This window comes from Alosa sapidissima, chromosome 1 (genome assembly GCF_018492685.1).
Source record: "Alosa sapidissima isolate fAloSap1 chromosome 1, fAloSap1.pri, whole genome shotgun sequence".
Classification (NCBI taxonomy): Eukaryota; Metazoa; Chordata; class Actinopteri; order Clupeiformes; family Clupeidae; genus Alosa; species Alosa sapidissima.
This window is the reverse complement of record NC_055957.1, coordinates 26,097,458-26,118,322: the sequence shown is the minus strand read 5'-3', so window position 1 is coordinate 26,118,322 and position 20,865 is coordinate 26,097,458. Positions and strand designations below refer to the sequence as shown.

General features: G+C 41.8%; 1 protein-coding gene across 4 annotated transcripts in view; it reads right to left on the bottom strand.

Moving 5' to 3' along the window:
* Window positions 1-19,725, bottom strand: part of rc3h1b (ring finger and CCCH-type domains 1b) — a 33,479-nt gene extending 13,754 nt beyond the window's left edge. The window contains exons 1-10 of one of the 4 annotated variants that reach the window (XM_042111480.1): window positions 19,491-19,725; window positions 17,118-17,583; window positions 16,652-16,772; window positions 12,006-12,245; window positions 10,017-10,192; window positions 9,144-9,344; window positions 8,693-8,825; window positions 8,140-8,258; window positions 7,658-7,770; window positions 6,944-7,192 (exon numbers count right to left, since the gene is read on the bottom strand). In XM_042111480.1, coding sequence (XP_041967414.1) covers window positions 6,944-7,192; window positions 7,658-7,770; window positions 8,140-8,258; window positions 8,693-8,825; window positions 9,144-9,344; window positions 10,017-10,192; window positions 12,006-12,245; window positions 16,652-16,772; window positions 17,118-17,348 — 1,583 coding nt within the window. In that variant the 5' untranslated portion in view covers window positions 17,349-17,583; window positions 19,491-19,725. Of the gene's footprint in view, window positions 1-6,943; window positions 7,193-7,657; window positions 7,771-8,139; window positions 8,259-8,692; window positions 8,826-9,143; window positions 9,345-10,016; window positions 10,193-12,005; window positions 12,246-16,651; window positions 16,773-17,117; window positions 17,584-19,206; window positions 19,222-19,490 lie in introns of those variants that run through there. The other 3 variants (XM_042111488.1, XM_042111478.1, XM_042111479.1) reach the window with 3 other exon arrangements.
* Window positions 19,726-20,865: the final 1,140 nt, after the last annotated feature.

The following is a 20,865-nucleotide window of genomic DNA, read 5'->3' as shown; positions in this document are numbered from 1 at the left end:
CTGTACAGTGGGTCCCCGTTAAGTTTGGACGGGTTCCTTCAGGAATCACGATCCCCATTTTCTCAGCAGAAATGGCACAAACGGCAGTTGACACAAACAACCACAAGGTGTCACTTTGGAGTTCTGCCACTACTATTTTTGATGCGACTTGACTTACTGCTTCCATGATGCAGTTTCCAAGTCAGTAGAACAATCAGAGAAAGCTGAGCCATTACCAAACATATATGATAATACAATAGCGTGAGTTTATATATCTTATACCCTATTTGTCACGGTTACTTATAGATTTGATAGTGTAACGATAAGAGCATAAGAGACTTTCAGCGGGGGCACGGAAACTTAATTTGATCACGGTAGTTTAAGCTTACACTTGACAAAACATTTTAATATGAAAATGTAGATGCAATTGTTGTAAGATGGTGCAGCTCCTTTAAGAAAGCACCGTGCAAAAAAGTAGACGTGCTGGAGCGAGTCATATTCAAAATGCAAAAAATAACACCGCAGATAAAACCAATTATCCTCATTCATTGCAACCGCAGCATGCCTGCTTGCCAACGTTTAAACAAAATATATCAAAGCACCTTTTGCGTTTGAATGTAACACGAAAAAATGTTTAAACAGCTGGACAAATGATTTAGCTAATTGATTATAGCCTGTACACCAGCAATTGTTGAACATTTGGAAAAAGATCGCTCAGCTGTTGCCACAGTCATAGGCAATGTAGAAACAACATGAGAGCAGTACACACTTCCCCGAATGTGGATGTTACACTGTCATAATCTACCACCAGCCTTTTGGCAAGTTGAAAAATAGATGACTTCTGTGAAATCTCTGCTTTAAAGCAAGACCTAAATGAGAGGAGTTGTGTTGGGAATGTCGGTGCAATGTCCATGCTATAATGGTCTGACAAACGTACTGCCTTTTCAAGCAGTTCATCATCACCGGCGAGTTGAAGGATCATAGGACGTAAATACTCAACCACATAACAAGTTTCCCGCATGCTTGCACATCTTTGGGAGAGCTGACTGATTATGATGTCCAGAGTTGCATTAAATACCTGCACTTTTAAGTATCTCTCTGCATCGGTTAAGCGTTTATCTTCCGATAGTTCGTCAAAGTGACGCTTCACTCTTCACATTTTCAAATGTACTCTGAACCCCCATTTATTTGCGAGTGTCTGCGCTGTAGCCTTGGCCTGGTCAAAGGCACGCAGGTAGTCAGAAAGGACCGGTATAGAATTTTCCAGCAATTGCATTGCGGGGGTAGCGACGGAGGTCATAGGCCCTGGTGCGACTGCACTTGCTGCACCTACTAGGCCTAGTTACGCCACTGCGTGGAGCGCTAATGTGTCTACTGTAAATCATTCATGTGTGAAAGTCATTAGGCTGGAAGCGCTAATGTGTCTAAGCTCATTAGTCTACTTTCAATAGGCCTACTGTACAGCCTGAGAGGGGGAACATAACCTATAGCCTAGGCTACTGTAGAGTAGGCCTACAGTAGGCTACTGTAGGCTAAACAATCAGTTGTGAAAGTCTGCAACGAAAGTTTCCTAATGGAAGCGCTAACGTGTCTATTGAGCTCATTAGCCTACTTTCAATAGGCCTGTACAGCCTGAGAGGGGGGAACATAGCCTACTGTAGAGTAAACAATCAGTTTACTTAGTTACATTTGTTTAGTTAAATCCAGTTTTCTACTCTATCTCCATTATATGCTTAGCCTATAGAAAGACATTCAAAATGTGTGAAAGTCATTAGGCTGGAAGCGTGTCTACTGTCAGTGACTAATGCGAGAAGCGGGTTCTGTGTTGTAGGCTATGCATTTTTCCGAATTGGCTGCAAGCTCCCCTCCCCCACCCCCTTCTTTCACAAGCAGTGCAGCTTTCTGAAGCGGTGCCTTTTGAAGCTAATGTAACAAATACCACCAATATTGTTGTGTGGCAATACAAGTATCCAGGGTTTGCGCAAGTAGCCTAAATATATAAATAAATTAAGGACATACAATCCTTAACGTGAAAAAGCTTAACGTAGCTTAATGTCCCAAACAACAAGTCGTTTTATGCGCTCATTATAAAGAAAGTTTAACGTGTCCCAAAACAGCTGTCAATTAATCACCAAACGTCAAGAGGGTTGAGTCTGAATGGGGCCATCCTTAAAAATATTTTCGTTTGCCGTAACCCGACCGACCCTGTCAATTTAGAACCGACCCAAATATTTATTTTTTTCCCCTTTTAGTCCGACCGACTTGCCGGTTGTAAACTTGCGTTAATACCGACCGATTGTTTTTTTTACTCTAAACAACAAATACAAATGCAATAAAATAATATTTCTTTTAGTAGGCCCAAGTATTGTGAATATAAATTGCCTACATGCAAACGTGGCTCACTTAAAAAAAAACAACCTGTGGCGTCATCTCTACACCATTGGTTTTACGCATGTCACACTATGGCCTACGCTTCGTTTCATTCACACAAACTGATAACGCTTTTACTTGGCACGAAGTTCTGGAAGAACTGTGGCCAGATCTTTTCTCATCCCTTCTCCCCCTAGTCTAACGGTGACCGTGTCGGAGTATTGAAATTGGTTGTGGTCTATTCAGCATTTCTCAAAATATGGGTCCGCAACATGGAGACTGCTGGTCCGCGGAGTCGTGGAGTGAAATTAGGCCCGGTGCTTCATCTGATAATTTGCTGCGCAGTTGATCAAGAAACCGCGGATCGACGAAAAAAGAAAACAAACGTTTCTGCTATCGATGTCATTAAACATGGAGCCCTACAATTAAGTGGTGGTATGAGCATTCATTCAATGCGCGTCTGCGCGAGAGAAACTGAAACTAATCGATAACGTTGGTATCAAAGCTCCGCTTCAACCTGTTGGAAGGCTATTTATTTATTTAACGAAACTTAATAGAACGACGTTGTTTTTTGGAACTTCCTTAGAAACAGAGCAGAGACTGTATAATACACTGTATAGCATTGAGTATTGTATAGTCAAATTTCAATATAACGTGGCCAAGAGCTATTGTAGCCTTCTTTCTGGGTACATGTAGATGAGCCTTATGACCCAAAAGTCTGCCATAACCGGGCCTCAGGTCAAAGAAGTTTGAGAAAGGCTGGTCTATATAACCTGCATCAGAATGAGGTTTGCAATGGTGCGCCTGAAGGCACGGGTTGAAGACCCAGTCAGTTACGTCACGATATACACATTTGTGTATATTCATTCCTACGTAATCACCATGACCAAAATTGTACTTTTTTTTTTACTTTGAATCTTGAAAAAAAAAAAAAATATTGACCTACCTACCGACCCATTTTTAATTTTTTTTGGCTGTTACTGCAAACACAAATATTTTTAAGGATGGCCTGACACCGAGTTTTAGACACTGAGTTTTTGAAGTTAAGAAATATTTTCTGCAGTACCCAGAAGTTCGCATCATATTGCGGGTGACTTTGTAGTTCTTTAGAACCCTATTTCTACTAGCCCTGCTGTCTGTACCACATCCATTACGGACACTATTATCACGATTACCACTGCAACCTCCAAGCTATGTTGGGCAGAGGGTCGAAACAAGCATGGTATGCTTAGTGGACACCGTTGTATACACGCACCTCCATTCAGAGACGCACCGTGACTATCACTGTCATAGACGATCGATCATAATCTCCAAAAGGATATTCTTCTTCAGAATTAGAATAGGTGAATAACATAGCTTACCTAAGACTTCATGACACGTGAACGTTTTTCAACATTTGGTGTAGGCCTATTTCTGCTTAATTTCTGCTTCAATTTCTGCAACACTATGGCCTGCATCGCTTCCGCGTCATTACATATGCACGTCTTTCTGTTTCTCGCGTGTAATACAAGTATTTCCTGAAAACTTTGCGCAGCGATTTTGGGTTTGAAGAGTAGAGTAGGCCTACAAATGAGATTTGTCACCGTACCTGGATCTATCGTCTATTTTAAGCAGTATCGTTGTTTGTCGCAATTAATAGCCTCAAGGGCCGGATTACATTATTATTTTGTCATACGTCGCGGGCCGGAATTGGGCAGGACGCGGGCCGGGTGTTTGAGACCCCTGCTGTAAATCATTCAAAATGTGTGAAAGTCATTAGGCTGGAAGCGTGTCTACTGTCAGTGACTAATGCGAGAAGCGGGTTCTGTGTTGTAGGCTATGCATTTTTCCGACACTTGGCTGCAAGCTCCCCTCCCCCACCCCCTTCTTTCACAAGCAGTGCAGCTTTCTGAAGCGGTGCCTTTTGAAGCTAATGTAACAAATACCACCAATATTGTTGTGTGGCAATAAAAGTATCCAGGGTTTGCGCAAGTAGCCTAAATAGGCCTATATAAATAAATTAAGGACATACAATCCTTAAAGCTTAACGTAGCCTACATGTAGATTAATGTCCCAAAACGTCAACAAGTCGTTTTATGCGCTCATTATATATGGATTTCTATGAAACGCCACGAAAACATGCGTGCGCAACCAAGAGGCAGAAAGCACCATAGAACAGCATAGAGCAATGCAAAAGAGCAAAAGAATAAAATTTGTGTTTTTGTGCTGACAACTGCACCAATTCGAAATCACGATGGTTAGAGAATGTTAAATATGTTCAATATCCCTAACGGAATGCATGTCTTCGCCAAAAATGACAAAATACGATGTTATGTTAATAATGCAAATGAACGGCACACTTTGAAATATAGTCGGAAATGAGATGTTATCATCATTGAGACAACAGGGGTATACAATAAAATCCGATTGTAGCTTACAGCAGCCGACTATTTAGGTTAAGTTTATAACGTTGTGGACGGCCACCAAGCGTCTTCTGCCCCACGGCTGCGGCACAGTCTTGAGTGACTGGATTCGTTTTCCTTTGTCATATGAATGCTGTCATTTTGTTAACTTTACTGTTAAGGAGATGCTGTAGGCAAAGGCTATATTTCAACCTCGTTAGTGTCAGAACTATTCACAAGGTTTCTGGGCAGCATTTTTATGTTCTGTTAGCAAGCGAACTTCTCATGACTACCGACTAAGTAGCCTACTGCCAGCTGACGAAGCTCTCATTTTAAAACATTACTGAGAGACAGGCACTATACAATCAAGAAATCTTGCCACTGAATCCAAAACTATGTTTAACATTATGTACAAAGCTTAGGCTACAGTGGATTAGCATGTTGCAGGGGCTGCTAAAAACAGAGAAACGCACTGAAAACTCGGCCAATCACAGCCCTTGCTGTCGAATGCGCCGTCCAGTTCGACCGTTGAACGCCACAGCGGACTATGCTGCCCCCAAGCGGCTGCAGTTGTACTTACATGTCACCCAGCTGCGTGAATCACCATTATCGTGAATGAAGTGTCAATTTTTAACGGGGACCCTCTGTATATATATGGGTCACGACTTGATGAAAATGGGAAATTGTGGGCCCCAAAGCCAGACCAGTTAAGGACCACTGAATTAGATCATGTAGCACAGTGGTTCTTAACTGGTCTGGCTTTGGAACTCACAATTTCCCATGATGCGCATCAAGTCGTGACATGATTTTTGTAAAGTTCAAGACAACAGATATGGTGAGCTACAGCTACACATGAGCTACAAGACACGCAAAGTGCCTGTCGGCCTATTTGTTTGGAACATGCTGATGTTTGGTAATACCATTTGTGAAGTCTTCAACTCCTGATATAACCTTTCAAAGTAGGCTACTCGACAGGTTTGTCTTTGACAGGCGGGCTTGGTTTCCATGTGACATTTTAGTTTTGATGGTTTCATGCGCTCATGTGCCAGCAATTCACTGCACACCACACATCGGGGTCTTGGTCCCATTTTGTCCTCAGTTTAAGTGAATCCATATCCTACTTCAAATATTCAAGGTCGTAGCCTACTCGTGTTTACCGCTAAAATGATGTCTAACATGACCCGTCTCATAAACATTGTCTATCTATGTCAGTGGTTCCCAAACATTTAAAAAAATAAATATCTCAATAAATTATCAAGCCTTGGACCATTCTGAGGCACCCCTGAGCATGTGTCACGGCACCCACTTCCCTGATCTACATGCATGTCCATGGCAATGACTGACATACGAATAAAGTCTATCAAAATAAAGGCCCGATATTAGATCTGATAAAGTAGTATTTTAAATAAGTGATTTCTTCTTTTTTAACAAAATCTTTGGTAGCAACACATTTTGCAGTGGGCTTTGTCTGTTCTGGATCTGACGCCGCAAAACCTAACCAATTTTCAAACAACTCCACCACTGTGACATTGTGTCTTTCCTGAGAGTGAGCTCTCTCTCTCTGTTCACGGCCATGTTGTTTGTGTGTATGGGAACAGGGAAGTGGTGTGCCCACTCTGAACTTCGGGAGACCAAGGGGAGCGCGTCGGTGGTATAAGTTAAAGTGAAAACGAAAACATTTCATTCAAATAAAATCGACCTGAATGACATAAATCTAATTAATTGATTAATTGCCCTAATATATGATTATATGCTTTATGGGTACTGTTCACCTAACCTGACTCTCGCCAGATGAATTTCGTTCCGCTTAGCTCCGCCTAGCTTCACTCGCATCCATCTGGGACCTCTTCCATTGAGTGTGATTTCAGCACGAGATTGTATGGTAGAGCCAATCAGGACGCAGGGCGGGAGTTTCATAGATGTGAAATAGCGTAGAAGCGACTGTGAGACTGTTATCAGCGTCACGGGTTGGCTTCGATGTGAGTGGTTGAAGTAGCACGTCAATAGATGACGGACAAGTGGCTTATTCAATCATATGCAAGCATTTTTTGATTAGGCCCAGCCTTCTGAAACACCATTCCAATGGATCGGTTCCAGATGGATGAGTGGAGCTAGGCGGAACGAAATTCATCTGGCGAGAGTCAGGTTACTGTTCTCCAGCAGTATTGCTATATTGTAAATGTGGGAGAGAAGGACAGAAACCCATGACTTACGAGTCCGGTGGGGAGCCTGGGGCGCTCATGCTCGTGGAGTCCAGTTTGGGCTTCCGCAGGAGGTCATAGGTGGGGTCAGCGCCGCGGGCGACTAGCTGTGGCATCTGCGCTCCAGAGCCGGCGGCAACAATGCCGTTGGTGAGAGGGGAAGGTTTGCGGGTCACCACCTCCAGGGGCACCCCATCCTCTGGTAACAACACACCCGGGCCCGGGAGACGAGCTGCCAAGCGCTTGTTCATCTTCCGGTACCTGCAAAAGAGGAGAGAAGAACTCAGTGCCTCTTTCAATTTGCGGTAACCAAAAGTCCTACATGATCTACGAGCTGATAACACTGCCTGATTAAGTATTTTTTCCATGTAAAACTTCAAGTAACATTTTGAGAGAAATGGCATACCAATAAGAGTTATGGAAAACATTAAAACAGGATCCAGGGCAATAAAGTAATGCAAGATTACATCCTGCTTACATCTGACAAAAAGGGCTGCCAGAATACACAGGGTAGTTCCACTTCTGGACAGGTGACTGTCACCTGTCCAGAAGTGGAATGCAAATATATTAGCATAATTTGCGGCAAAGTATGACAAATGTTGACTAAAGGTTTAGAAACCTTACTTAATGTGGCCATTCTCTCCTGCTCATTAATTTACATGACACAATGAAATGTGTATTTCCCTCCTGCTTTTTGTGCAGTGTGTGTGTTGGGTCTGGGCTTACTTCTCCAACTCCTCCTGTGAGTGGGCGAAGGTGCAGCTGGCTCCCCTGGGACAGCCCCCTTTCTGCTTCATGTCACGGCACATGTACGTCTTATACTTGCTGTGCTGTGGGGGCTGCAGATAAGGCAATGCAGAGGAGACAAGAGCGAGTTACACATAGTGAGAGTGTGACTGACACACACACAAAAAAACAAATCATTCAGCTCAAAAGGGAAACTGTAGACTCAAAGAGTAAGAAACCCAAATTAACACACGTACACTATAACCACAGTGTGTGCGTCTGAGTAAGTGTGTGTGTGTGTGTGTGGCAACCGCAAAAGGGTCACATCAGACAAAAGCCAAGACAGTCATGATTTTATCTTTTGCTTAGTAGAAAGTACTCTCGCTTACTCTATTTTTACTTGAATCACCCTGTTGCAGCGGTCAAACTACAAGAATATGGACAGACCCAAGTTCATGCCACACCATTCCAACTGGGCCTACCTGTTGCTGATCCGTTCCCTTCTTGCTGTGATTCTGGATGAAGTCCACCAGGCCGTGCACGACTGTCTTCACAGCAACCAGGCCCTTTTCCAGCTGCTCCCAGGTGGGTGGTGGGGCATCTGGGGGATTTACAAGGTTCAGTATCAACTCAAAATGATCCAGCCCGACTGACAATACCTAACATTTTCTGCCAATGCAATTTCCTGCCAATCACTAACATAATGACAAGGTTTCCGAAAAGGGCTCCCACTGCACACAAAATCTCCACACGTTTGTGCAAAACCTTAAGAGGTCACAACTGGAAGAAATCAGGATATTCCTGAGGTAGCCCAGTGAGCTCAAAAGTATGCCAACCCATCACAGTGCTTCCCACAGAATTTAATTCTATTTGTGGTGGTAGGTTTGCAGAATTAACTTGAATGCAACAGCTTTTTAATTAAATTAATCAACTGATGTTGCCTGGAAAAAACACATTTTTATAAATAAGAAAAATAAATTGATGCTAATGTTTGTGTGTGTGTGAGTATGTGTGCGTGTGCGCGCGCGCTGATACCTGGACTGGGGTCAATATTGGCCAACAGCTCCAGATGAGGTCTGAGCCGGTTAAGGTTGGCCGGGTCGCCCGTCCTCTGGAGAGCGATGGTCAGCTCCTGCACACTCTGAGCAAACGACGCTGGTGTCTGCAACTAACACGCCAGCACCACAAAGCAAGGACAGAAAATGAAGAACTCGTTAGAGAGACACCAGGCAAAACAAAAACAATACCATGCACTCTCTGGACAATGTTTGTGATCATAGGTAATTGCCTAACTCTGTGTTAAAGAGTTCTAACTCTAACTCTGTGAATAAATAATTAAGAGAGGTCATCAGAATCAGCTTTAATAATGGCCAAGTACCCTGATGTTGACAAGGAATTTAGTTTCAGCTGTCGCATGTTATGTTACTCTAGCAGTACAATAAGAAGTAAAACCATTCTACCACTGACTGACCACTGTCAAACTCACCTTGTCGATGATGGACTGCATGTGGGACTTGTGGGACTGGTCCCCATAGAGCAAAGAGGACCACTGGTCAGGGGCGATGCGCAGCCCCCCCTCCATGGCGATCTGCACAATCTGAGAGTCGTGCTCACGACGCAGCGCCTCGTACGTGCGGAACTCCTCTTTCAACTGCATTAGCGACGAGTCCTCATCACGCTTTGTAACCTGGAGGAGGGGGCACAGGTGAGCGAGGGTTGCACTGCATAGTCCCAAGACATTTTCAAAAACCCTCCTCCAAACACACACCATCCAGAGGCAGAACATGGCAGTCTAAATCAGTACATCCCATCCCCGTCTCCTGTTCCTGGATCCCACCTACAACATTTGGCTGAGGCCTAATTAACAATACCCTTGGTGCATCTAAACAGGCACTTCAGAGGCTTCAGAGCATTCACACCTGAAGGGTTTCATTAGAGCAGCAGCAACAACCTTCACGATCACCATCCTGATGCTCAAAAAGAAATGCATGTGAGGCAAAACTATCTCCACTCTATGTGGGTACATGCCATGGCATGGAAAGATGGTATGGCATTCTGTGTCAAATCAGATAACGTTGCTGCTGCACTGTCTCAGATTTTGTTCAAACCTTGTCTACATCATGAATGGGTCCCATTACCAAGGCCTGAAAAGTAATTCTGTTGAGCTTTCAACAGTTTAGAGAAGGTCACATTAAGTTCATCTGTAAAGGTTATAATGGATTTTAGGTTCATCCTGAAATTTCACCCGAAAGCCAAATATCCTTGACTTTTTGTGAGTAGTGTGTGTCCAAACATGGCCTCCAAGTTACAGTAAGCCATTTTTGAGAGTGTAAAAACATATATTTTAAAGGTGCTTCACCTTAAAGCAGGAAGCTCTGTAGAGCAGCTGAACCACATGACCGATGCTGGTCTTTGAGGCCTGGGGGAATCGGGGCTCCAGTCTCTGGACCACAAACAGAACCAGAACTTTCCTGGAAAGGGCTGAACCATCCTCTAGCGCCAATAGAACTAGCTTCAGGGCTTCCTCTTGCATGGCTGTGGTGGAACATAAAGACATTAAAAACACTGCCACTTCGGTTGATACTGAATGACTAGGAATTGGGGGGGGGGGGGGGGGGGTAAAATACATGGCATACACAGTAAACACTTGTAATAACCTGAATAGAAATGTAACTGTAAATGCATATTTCAATTTCCATATTTCAATAGTTTCAATCAGGGTATCTGCACATTATCTAAGTCCAAATTTAAAGACCTTTTTAAGACATCTAAATGGAAAAATTCAGACTATACCACGGCAAAGATACTTACGACAACCTAAAACTGTTTTATGCAATAGTTTTTTCCTACTAATTTTAACCCCCACCCCATTTTAGATGTCTACAGAAGTTTCCAAATATATTTTGGCGAAAGACAATAATTGTGTATGAATTACCTTCACAGCTATTAAAAGCTGGCTGTACATATCTGGTTGTGCTACTGGCTGAGACTTCACCTGTATCTTTCTGTAGTAACCTAGGCTACTTGCCAAACATGTATACTGGACTGGAAAATATTTTTTTCAAAAGGTAGACTAAGCTATTTAAATATTTTAATAGTCCTACTTTATATAATTTACTATGTGCATCTATTGTCCCATATGCAGCACAGCAAATCAAAGTTGATCCACTACTTTAAATTTTGCACACCAGTTGTATTTAAACCAACCAAAGCTTGACTGAAACATTGTAAAACCATTGACTTGTTTTAAAAAAAAAAAAAAAAAATGTATGGGAAAAGTGAAACCATCCCATTAATTAAGAGACAGGTCCTCCTCGCATGTTCCTGCTGAAAAACTGCTGGTTTCATCTCAAACACGCACGTATTATGCGTTTTTTAATGTAGCCAACATTTTATGTAGTCCACGACATAAAAAAAAGCGGTTATATTTCACTTGCGAAGTACTGGGAAAGGCTGGCAAGCAAGCTGCAGACAGATATTACAGGTAGGCTATAGACAGATATTTACTTAGGCTAGGCTAGGCCAGTAACACACGCTGGAGAGAAGCAAACAGATCTTCACATGCATTTTCTCCTGATTGCGAAAACGTTTGTTTTCTTTTTCTGTCGGTCCGTGGTTCCTTCATAAATTGCCCAGCAAATTATCAGACGAGTGACAGAAGCACCGGTCCGCGCATTATTTGACCAGCAGTCTTCGTGTCTATAGTTTGTGAAACAATGCTGCGTCCGAGCAAATAAGATTCTAAGCCCAACGCAACTCCAAAAAGGAGGACAAATGAGCGTCCGCCCTGCTGTGCCGGACAGGGCTTTTAAAATCCGTATGTCTGACCGGCCTAAATCCGAACGTATGGCCACCCTATCGCTAACTGGCCTACTCTTTCTTCCGCTCACTCTACCGCTCACGGCTACCTGCGTATCTCTCAGGGCTCGGCTACACCACGAAAACGTCAGGCCAATTTTTACATATTCTTATCGTTTTCACACCTTTAATGACACCCGTGAAAAACAACTTCAATCTGCCACTTCCTCCAGTAGCCTTATAGTCACTTATAGGCCTACAGTTGCGTTCCGGGTGGAGACATTTCACTCGCTCTCTCGCACTCGCTCGAGGTCCCATAGCCTACACAAATGTAATACCTCCTTTTCGAAAATTCAAGACATTCCAGACAATTTTTTCCAGACTTTTTTTAGGCCTTAAAAACCGAAAGTTGTATTTAAGACTTTTTAAGGATCCGCGGGAACCCTGTTCAATAAAAGGTAGATCAAGCAGCCAAGTTATTAACCTATGCCACAGTAACATAGAAAGCTAGGTAAAAACACCACTGGAAATTCTTCGACATGGTTATTACCTGGGCCCAGGAACTGACAGCCACGGGCACGCACAGCAGCCCAGAGGTTGGAAGAGAGCTGCTGGGGGTTCTGGTGCTGGAGTATGAGCTCCGTTACAGTCCTCTCCCCCAGAGAACGGGCTGCTCGCATGGCCCTGACTCGGCCCTCCTCCTCCACCAGTTGACAGTGCACCAGGGTCACCAGCTTCCGCTGCATGGGCCGGCTAAGCATGCTCTGGGCTGCATTACTGAGACCCACCCCTGAACAGAAGGCGAGAAGTGAAAAAGAGAACACTGCAGTCATGTAGTGATACATGCAGTCATACATGCAAGCATCTCTGCAGTGGAAAACTGACATGTATAATGGAACACAACAAATCACTTTTAAAGCCGTTGATAATAAAAAATATAAATGTAGAAGATTTAGACCCATGTTATTAAAAATCAGAACAAAATTATGTTCATCGTGACAAAAGCCCCCCCTATGGCCCATAGAGCAATTATATCAGAAAGTAATAGTAATGTATAGAAAACATTAACAGACAATACATGTCAGGAAGTAAATTTCTCTCTCATTTTCTCCATTGACATTTTGTAAAATCCTCAACTAGAGTTTTAATGTTGGACCAACTACGAGATGAATCATTTGAAACATTTGATTTTGAGCACAAACCCCCAGAAAAATGAAAAAGGCAAAGGTAGTAGACTGTAAATATTTCATTTTCAGAGTGAAGAAACTACTTATCCCATAAACCCTTGCAAATTATATCTTTTCCAATGTATTCCATCCTAATTAGAGTTTACCGTGATTCCTCTTGAATTGAAGGAAACTGGATTGACTAACTTCCTACTGTTTGTATTGTAGGGCCCTATGATTTCCGCGATGCGGAGAACGCAGACGGAATCACGGAATCTACACATGAAAACGGAATTCTCTAATGAACACGGAATTGCATGAAATTTGCAGATATTCCGTTGACGCATTAAATAAAAAAAAAAAATTCATTTTTATTTCAGTTTACTTTAAAACAAAAAGCATATAAGGTCTCTGCCTAAACTGTGACCGTAAGACATTAGTTGAACGCGTTACGTAGCCTAGTAATTATGTCTCGAATATTCACGTATGTTGAGTTTGTTAATTGGTGCGTGACAAAGAAAATAAGCAATCCCGACAACGGTGGCAAAACACTAAACTGCTTGATTGCTAGATAACGGGGCTAAACAATACCCCAATGACTACTATGAGTCTGAAAACAACTAGTTTGCAACACATAATTGCGCAAATACACATGTATAGCAACCATAGAAATCAAAAGGGCAACTTAAGAACAAAGCTAAATCCACTGCGGGCAAATCCCTCCAGCCGAGACAGTGACAAAATCAGTAGATGCAAGACATGAGTTTATGGAAGATTGTTGAAATGTGTGCAGAAGATGACACACCACTAAGTCAGTTTCTTGAAACATTGCAAGCAGTCCCATTCCCAGACACGAATGTCAGCAACCTCAAGCAGACGGGCAGACCCACCATTCAAAAAGTGCTGCAATAGATTCTCACTGGTCGAGAGAGCGCAACACCAAGCGCCTTACCATCATGTAGCCATCCTTCAGTGGAGATGTGTGCTAAAGATGGTAGGCTAAATGCTCCAGAAAGCAACACATATTTAAAACTAAACAAGAATCTACAAAAAAGTAGGCTACTTTTAAGTAGTGGGACATTTTAAGTTACAAAGTGCCCTTTTATTTTATCTAAACTTGCAGCCTAGTTATGGTGATGTAGTTGAAGTTATGTAGGCACTAGGCCCTATTGTTTTTGCGCAGAGATTTGTTGAATGTTTGGCTAAATGTTGGAGAATTTAGAATGATTGGCTTTGCTGAATATTTAAAAATCTGAATTGTGTCTGTCATTGACTTTTTATAAGTGAAGACAAGTAAAAAATAAAAATAAAAATCTGAAACAACTAAAATTAAATTTTACAAAAAAACAAAAAAAACAAACGGAATTTGAGAAAACATAAAACGGAACTTGGAAAATAATAAAAAACGGATTTCACAGGGCCCTATTTGAGCAAATTCAACTTTCAAGGAGAGATTTTTTTTTAAGGGTTTGTCACACATTTCTTCAAACTGCCTCATCCGCCGTTCAGAACACACAACAGGAGAGGGTTGAGGCAGAGTTAAGTAACAAACATTACTATGGCAACGGGGATCTCTTCCAATCAAAGAAACTGCTTTATGCTATTGGGTAATGTAGTGCTTAGGGGCGTAGATTTGCGTGGGGACCGAAGGACATGTCCACACCAATGTCAAATTACGACTGAAATGTCCCCACCAATATTCAGGTTGAAATGTGGAAAAAAGTGCTCACATGCGCTTCACAAAGAGTTAAATCATCTCACTTCAGTGCTGCGGATCATCTCGTACAGATCTTGCAACGTGCAGCCTATAAGGGTAAATCGCTTTGATTTGAAGTTACCTATAATAACTACCAGTGCGCAGCATGGCGCACTATAAGGCATATGAAGTGCGTCCAAATTCACCCATTCTTCTCTGTTGAACTCTTCGAGAAGTAGGCTACTCATCATGGGTCACATGAAAGAGACTTTTCTCAGCTTTTAAACGGTGCTAGCTAGCCACTATTTGCTGTGATAAACAGTTTGCGTGAAAAATAACTTCAAGAGATTTAATAATTATTCTCTGCGCCATCCCCACATCCATTCGTCTCGGTGGAATATCGTAGGCCTACACACTCTTCACGCAACACATGACAAACCATAGGCCTATATCAGAATAATCAGCAGACCTTACCGAACACAAAAGTGTAATGCATTCCCGTGTATAGTTAGCTGTTCCAGAGTAATCCGGTTTTGAAATAAATTGTAGCAAAATTCAACATGGTCTTTCGGCTATAAGCATTTCTTAAAACTGAGCTGTGCTTACATCGCCTAGATATCTGTAATTATTAGAATCAGAGAATATACAGGCAGCTCACGGTTAAGAGTTTGTCAATGTTTTCTTTTCACAAAATGCTAAGCATGCATGTATTTAAGTTTCTTAAAACTGAGCTGTGCTTAAATGGGTCAATGCATGATTTCATAACAGACCAAATAGAAAATAAATGTTAAATATAGCCTACATATCTGTACATATTAAAATCAGATTATGTAGGCTACACAGTATAGTTAGATCAAGTTGGACAGTAGCACATTTTAATCATGGATAGTAGTTAGACAATAGCACATTTTAATCATTTTATATATCTATAGTGGCTGGTGAAAGAGTTGGGGGGTAGCTTATAGCTTCATTGTTTCGTAGCTAGTGTTAAATCTACCTTTGGATCCGCGGGAACCCTGTTCAATGAAAGGTAGATCAAGCAGCCAAGTTATTAACCTATGCCACAGTAACATAGAAAGCTAGGTAAAAACATCACTGGAAATTCTTTGATGGTTATGATATTATGACTTATAAACAACTTCTAAATAGAGAAAATGAACGGGATTTTTACTTCCATAACCAGAGTGGGCGGTCACTGTTGAGTTTCAGGTCCCTAACAACCGTAGTCAAGAACGAACTCGGAGGACAAGCACTAGTTATTTACACTGACAGCGCATAGAAAACAAGCTGGCTGAACTTGATATAAGATGAAGAATAAAAACATATTGCCGAAATATTTCGGTGTAGCCGAGTCTGGATTGTTTTCATCTAGAGGTGTAGCGGATTTACCTATGAAAAAGCAACGGATTTTACGGAAGGTAGGCTAAACATGTGGCCAGTCACTGTAAAGTTAGGTTAGGCTTAAGCTAATGTTAACGTTAGGGCTTCGACTGCAGAAACAATTAGTTTAGATTTAGTGAGAACATTACCTACTCAAAGGGTAAATAATGACAGGGGTGGACAATCATTTCCCCCTGAAGTCAGAGGATAATTACTTTGATAAAGTAGCCTATGCTGGCAACACATTGAACGATTGACTGAAATAACGTTACAATGCAAAAAATGCATTGTGCTGGATGTTAACTGACAGGACAGGAGCCTATGACGGATTAGCTATAAGCTAGGCTACCTTATAGTAGGCCTATGCAATAACATTACTTGCAAGCCCATGTCTTCTTTCTTAAAACAAACAACTCAAATGGAGTGTCAACTTTAACTTTAGGCTACCCTGCATATTGTTATTTGCGTGAAATGTAGGCTAACGTTTGCCTCCGTTCTCATGGATCATAAGTCTCTTATTAAAATGATATGCTGAGGAATATGATTTAAAAAAAAAAAACACTTTGTTAACGTCACTACCCTATGCTATTTAGCCTACATGACTTTTTCCTCTTGAGCATGAAGATAACATTTGTGGCATAACTTCGTAGCTTCATAATGCATGCTTCGTATCCAAAGGTCAAGCACCTAGGCCTGCTTACTTTATTGGCATTTTAAACATTTTTAGCTTTGAACGGACACATCACAAAAATATGAAATGTCTCCTGTACCACACAGGGGAATTTCCGTCTGCTTTTCTCTGCCAAAAGTTAACAATTTTCAAGCACCTTGCGTCTTTCTCTCAATGTATTGCTATACGGCTCTGGGTTTGCTTGTCCTCCGAGTTCGTCCTTAACGACGGTTGTTAGGGACCTGAAATTGGTCTATATGCAAAAGGCCTCCTCCTGTCCTTACCTCTGATGCTGCTGAGGGGTTTGAGGTAGAGGGCCAGTTCCTCAACGCATTGGCGAGCCTCATCATAGTGCTTGGTGTCTTCTGGGTCAGTAATAAGGGCCACGGGCTGCAGTTTTGGCACCTGTGAAAGCAGCAACATTCTTGGTTCAACAACAAAAACAACCCCATATCACAGCCCCTTCCCACGATTTTACATTAACCTGACTGAAAAAAACATTTACACGTTGGTGGCGAGTGAACAAACTACATGGTGCCACAAACTACAATATCATTGCTCTTACTTCTTTCACTAATACTTTCTTTGGGCAGCCGTGGCCTACTTTGGGCAGCCGTGTGTTTCACTAATTCACGGATTGGGATAAATGCAGAGACCAAATTTCCCTCACAGGATCAAAAGAGTATATATACTTATACTTAATATCAACCTGCAGCAAGTTAATTGAAATCCTAGTATGGCACAACCTACCTGACCCCCCACCAGTTGAAGAAGGGCCGAGTTGACTGGCAGCTGCTCGATGTCTGTATTGATAGCAGTCTGATCGAAGGGACAGGCTTTTCGGTGCAGCTTGTTCAGGCACATCTTGCAGACAGTGTGGCCACAGCCCAGGCTGATGGGCCTCCGCACAGTCTCTTCGAATGTTTGTGTACATATTGGGCACAACAAAAATTCTGTCCATTGTGGGGCTTGCACTGGCATTGTAACAGAAGTGGTCTACATGTAAAAAATGGGGGGAAATCGTATCTATTATTTTTTTTTTGTCTGAGTCAAGGAGAATGGCCTAAGTTGGCTCAAGTGACTCTGATTTGTATCCTTTTCTGTTTGTTTTACAAAGAAAGAAAATTAGATTCCACTGGAATCAAAATTATCCATTAGATTCCTTTAAATGCCGGACGATTTGTGGATGGTCATCACATGGTGTGACACAAAACACCTGAAAGACAAAGGAAAATACATCACATAAAATGACATCATACTGTGAATCAGTGCTGTTGAACACAACGATATTACTCATATATTTTCAATAATTTATCAAGGTCTTTTTCCCCCTATAAAATTTACTCGTGTCTGGTATTACATTAAAGGACAAAGGACCGGCCAGTGGCTTTTCTCGTTGAAGTTACTGGCACATCGTCACAGCAAGTTTTGAACCAGATAGAAGATAGTAAACAAAGCAACAACATAAACCATCTAAACGTCTTGAGACGATCTTCAACGTGATACTTCGATAGAGGTGATAACATTACGTGTAGCATAACATTATAAAGCAGTGAAATACTATGTACACTTCCAAGAAATGGCTAATCATGAAACATCAGCGCACCAGAATACTCTAGACAGGATCTCCCCATCTGGATATCCCGACTCCGCACACGATAATATCTGGTTTTACATAAAACCTTAACCATTAACGTGTTGATAACCAAGCGCATCCTAATTATGTCCTTCTGTTTCGTTCACTCAGTTTGAAATCAAATACCTATAGTATAAGCTAGCGTTTGCCGTCATATTTTTGTATCGCTAAAAATAGGTGTGTAAACTAGAAAGCCCAACAACTCAGCTAAATAGCTAGCACTAACGTTATTTGTAAGTAACGTTAGCTTGTGTAACAGGCGGAGAAATGTTGTTATCCAGGAAAATGTCGCGGCTTGAAACTCCACAATAGCGTACATGTTAAATCTACAAGTCCTCGACATACATTCGCATGTTAAGATATGAACTGTTGAAAGAATCAACCTTAAGCAGGTTTATGTTCGTAGTCTACCCAACTATCGATAAGTAAATGTTCCCCAACCGGCAGGATATCATGTCCTAGCTTGCTATGCTTGCTAACGCTAAACAACAATTTTGCTATGCTTAACGTTAGCTACACCTCATTTGACTAGCCGTTTTCATCTCAAACATACTGGGTGGTCAGGGTACCTTCTATTAGTAATTAACCTTAGCTGCAGAATATCACGTCCCATGTCTGACAGAACAGAGGAAGTTTCGTTTCATTTAACACAGTAAAAATACCGTTCCTGTTAAATATATCGTTACGTCAAACAAATAGCTAGATTCTAGCTAGCCTTAGCAAGACAGACGGCAGTTAGCCATGCTAGTTGAATTGCCAGAAACATCTTGCATGATTATGTAACATTAACATAACGTTACTGTTTGCCGATTCGTATAGTGACGTTACATCAAATTGTGAGTGGCTATCACTGTCTGGAACAAGGGCGCATTTGTAATCTCTAGTAGACTATCTGATATCTAACAAATAAATTACGTTAAAAACGAAACTAATGTGGTGATCTAACGAATCGAAATAAATAGCACTGCCTCGGTCAGCTAGCTCTTGCTACGGGAGGCAACCAGATAGCGTTAGCAACGTTGCTACAATTTCACTTGGTCATCTAGAACTATGAGATAGGATTTCCAATATTCATAAACACTCGTACCTTTCCCCCAGCTAATAATTAACGTTAACGTGCTAACTTAAATGGAGTCCATGCGCCAATCACTAACAGTTTCTTAAATTAATGAGCGCGATATCTGTAGATGTATTTAACGTTACCATTAACTGGAGCCAACAGAAGGGAAGAGCCAACATTCGTCAGTCTACAGAAACAACCATGCTAACGTAGCTCGGCAAACAACACCGCCGGCTGGCTATCCATAGGCGGCTAATGTTCTAGCATCCTAACGTTAGTAGCTAAGAAGAACAGAGGCCAGCATTTTCTTACTAGCTAACCTGTGTTGTGTGTATTAGCCATTTTATTCTCTTATCTGAGATTTTAGTCCACACCCAGAGACCACAAGCATTGCTACAAATACCTAACAAAACTAGTGCATACTTACTTGCTTCAAAGAATAGTGGATATCTTCATCTATTTTTCAGAAAACGTCGCGTTATTTTGTCGGTCGCCATGTCGACCATGTAACGTTAGCGGCTACCGAAGTTCCTGGGGAGTTGCTGACAAAAACTGCCAACAGCAGAAGTTAAACAAGGAAGCGAACGAGTCGAGTCGCTAACTGGCAAAGGGCGGAATCTACCCGAATTTACCCCTTGTGGTCATATGGCGCAACTAGCACCAATGGTGCTTTCAAATGGGGTCGTGTTACCAAATGACATTCTGCGCTCTCATTGCATCCATCTCGAGATATAATAAACGTTAAAACATATTGGCCTGTTGTAAAAGCTTCAGGACAATCCGTGGATTCTTTGGCACGGTATTACTTCTCAGATTCTAATCTCCCGTTTTAGACAAAACCACCAACTAAACCAGGCATACATAGGCTAGCCAATTAGGCTACATTCTGACAGATTTAGAAGTTATCAACAGACTCTTGCTCATGCTACTCTTTCTGTACTTGTCACATCCGTGTTTTCAGCCCCTGGCCCTCTGTTGTGAAAAGTGAAAAAATCTATCCTCAAATGTAGTTGTTGATATGCCATAAGGATAAAAATCTATCCTCAAATGTAACCTAGTTTTTCAGACACCCTTGATGTCAATCAGTGTGATTGCCTACAATCACATCATATTCACGTAGGCCTATGCCTATCATTTTCAGATTCAAAACTTTTTTTTATTATCAAGTTCACACACACACACACAGGCCCTTTAGTCATCATAGCCAAATTTGCCAAATTTGATTGAAGTGTGATTTTTGCATTTGGCTATGGTTTTCATTTGGTGGCCACACAACAAATTATTGGTTTTAAACTTGGTTGATGCAGTTTCTTTTGAGACCAAAATGCCACATACATTTTGTCATCTTAGGTGCAGTCATCGTTGTCAAAAACTGCTTTCGGCTTACTTGGCTTTCAGGGGGCTCAGCATGGAAGGGGGAATGACTCACAGGTTCACGCATGGCGATCATCACTTTTCATCTGTGAACATAATGCTGATGTGACATACCAAAAAGTTTTGTCTCATCAACCCAAAAGACATTTCTACCAGAGGAATCTTTGACTTCACAATATGTATTTTATTCAGACTGCTTTTAATTCTACACTGGTTTTTCTTTCAACAGTGGAGTCCTCCAAAGTGCACGCTTTTGTCCAAAAAGTGACTGATGGTGTGATTACACACTGATGAACCCTGGTTGACCTTGGAGCTACTATCCTTCTGTTCAGTTTAGTTGAACTGTAGGACTGTAGCCACATCCAGGGAGGTTGGCTACAGTCCATGAACCTGAAACTTCTGTGCAGTCACAGGAACATCAAGCTGCT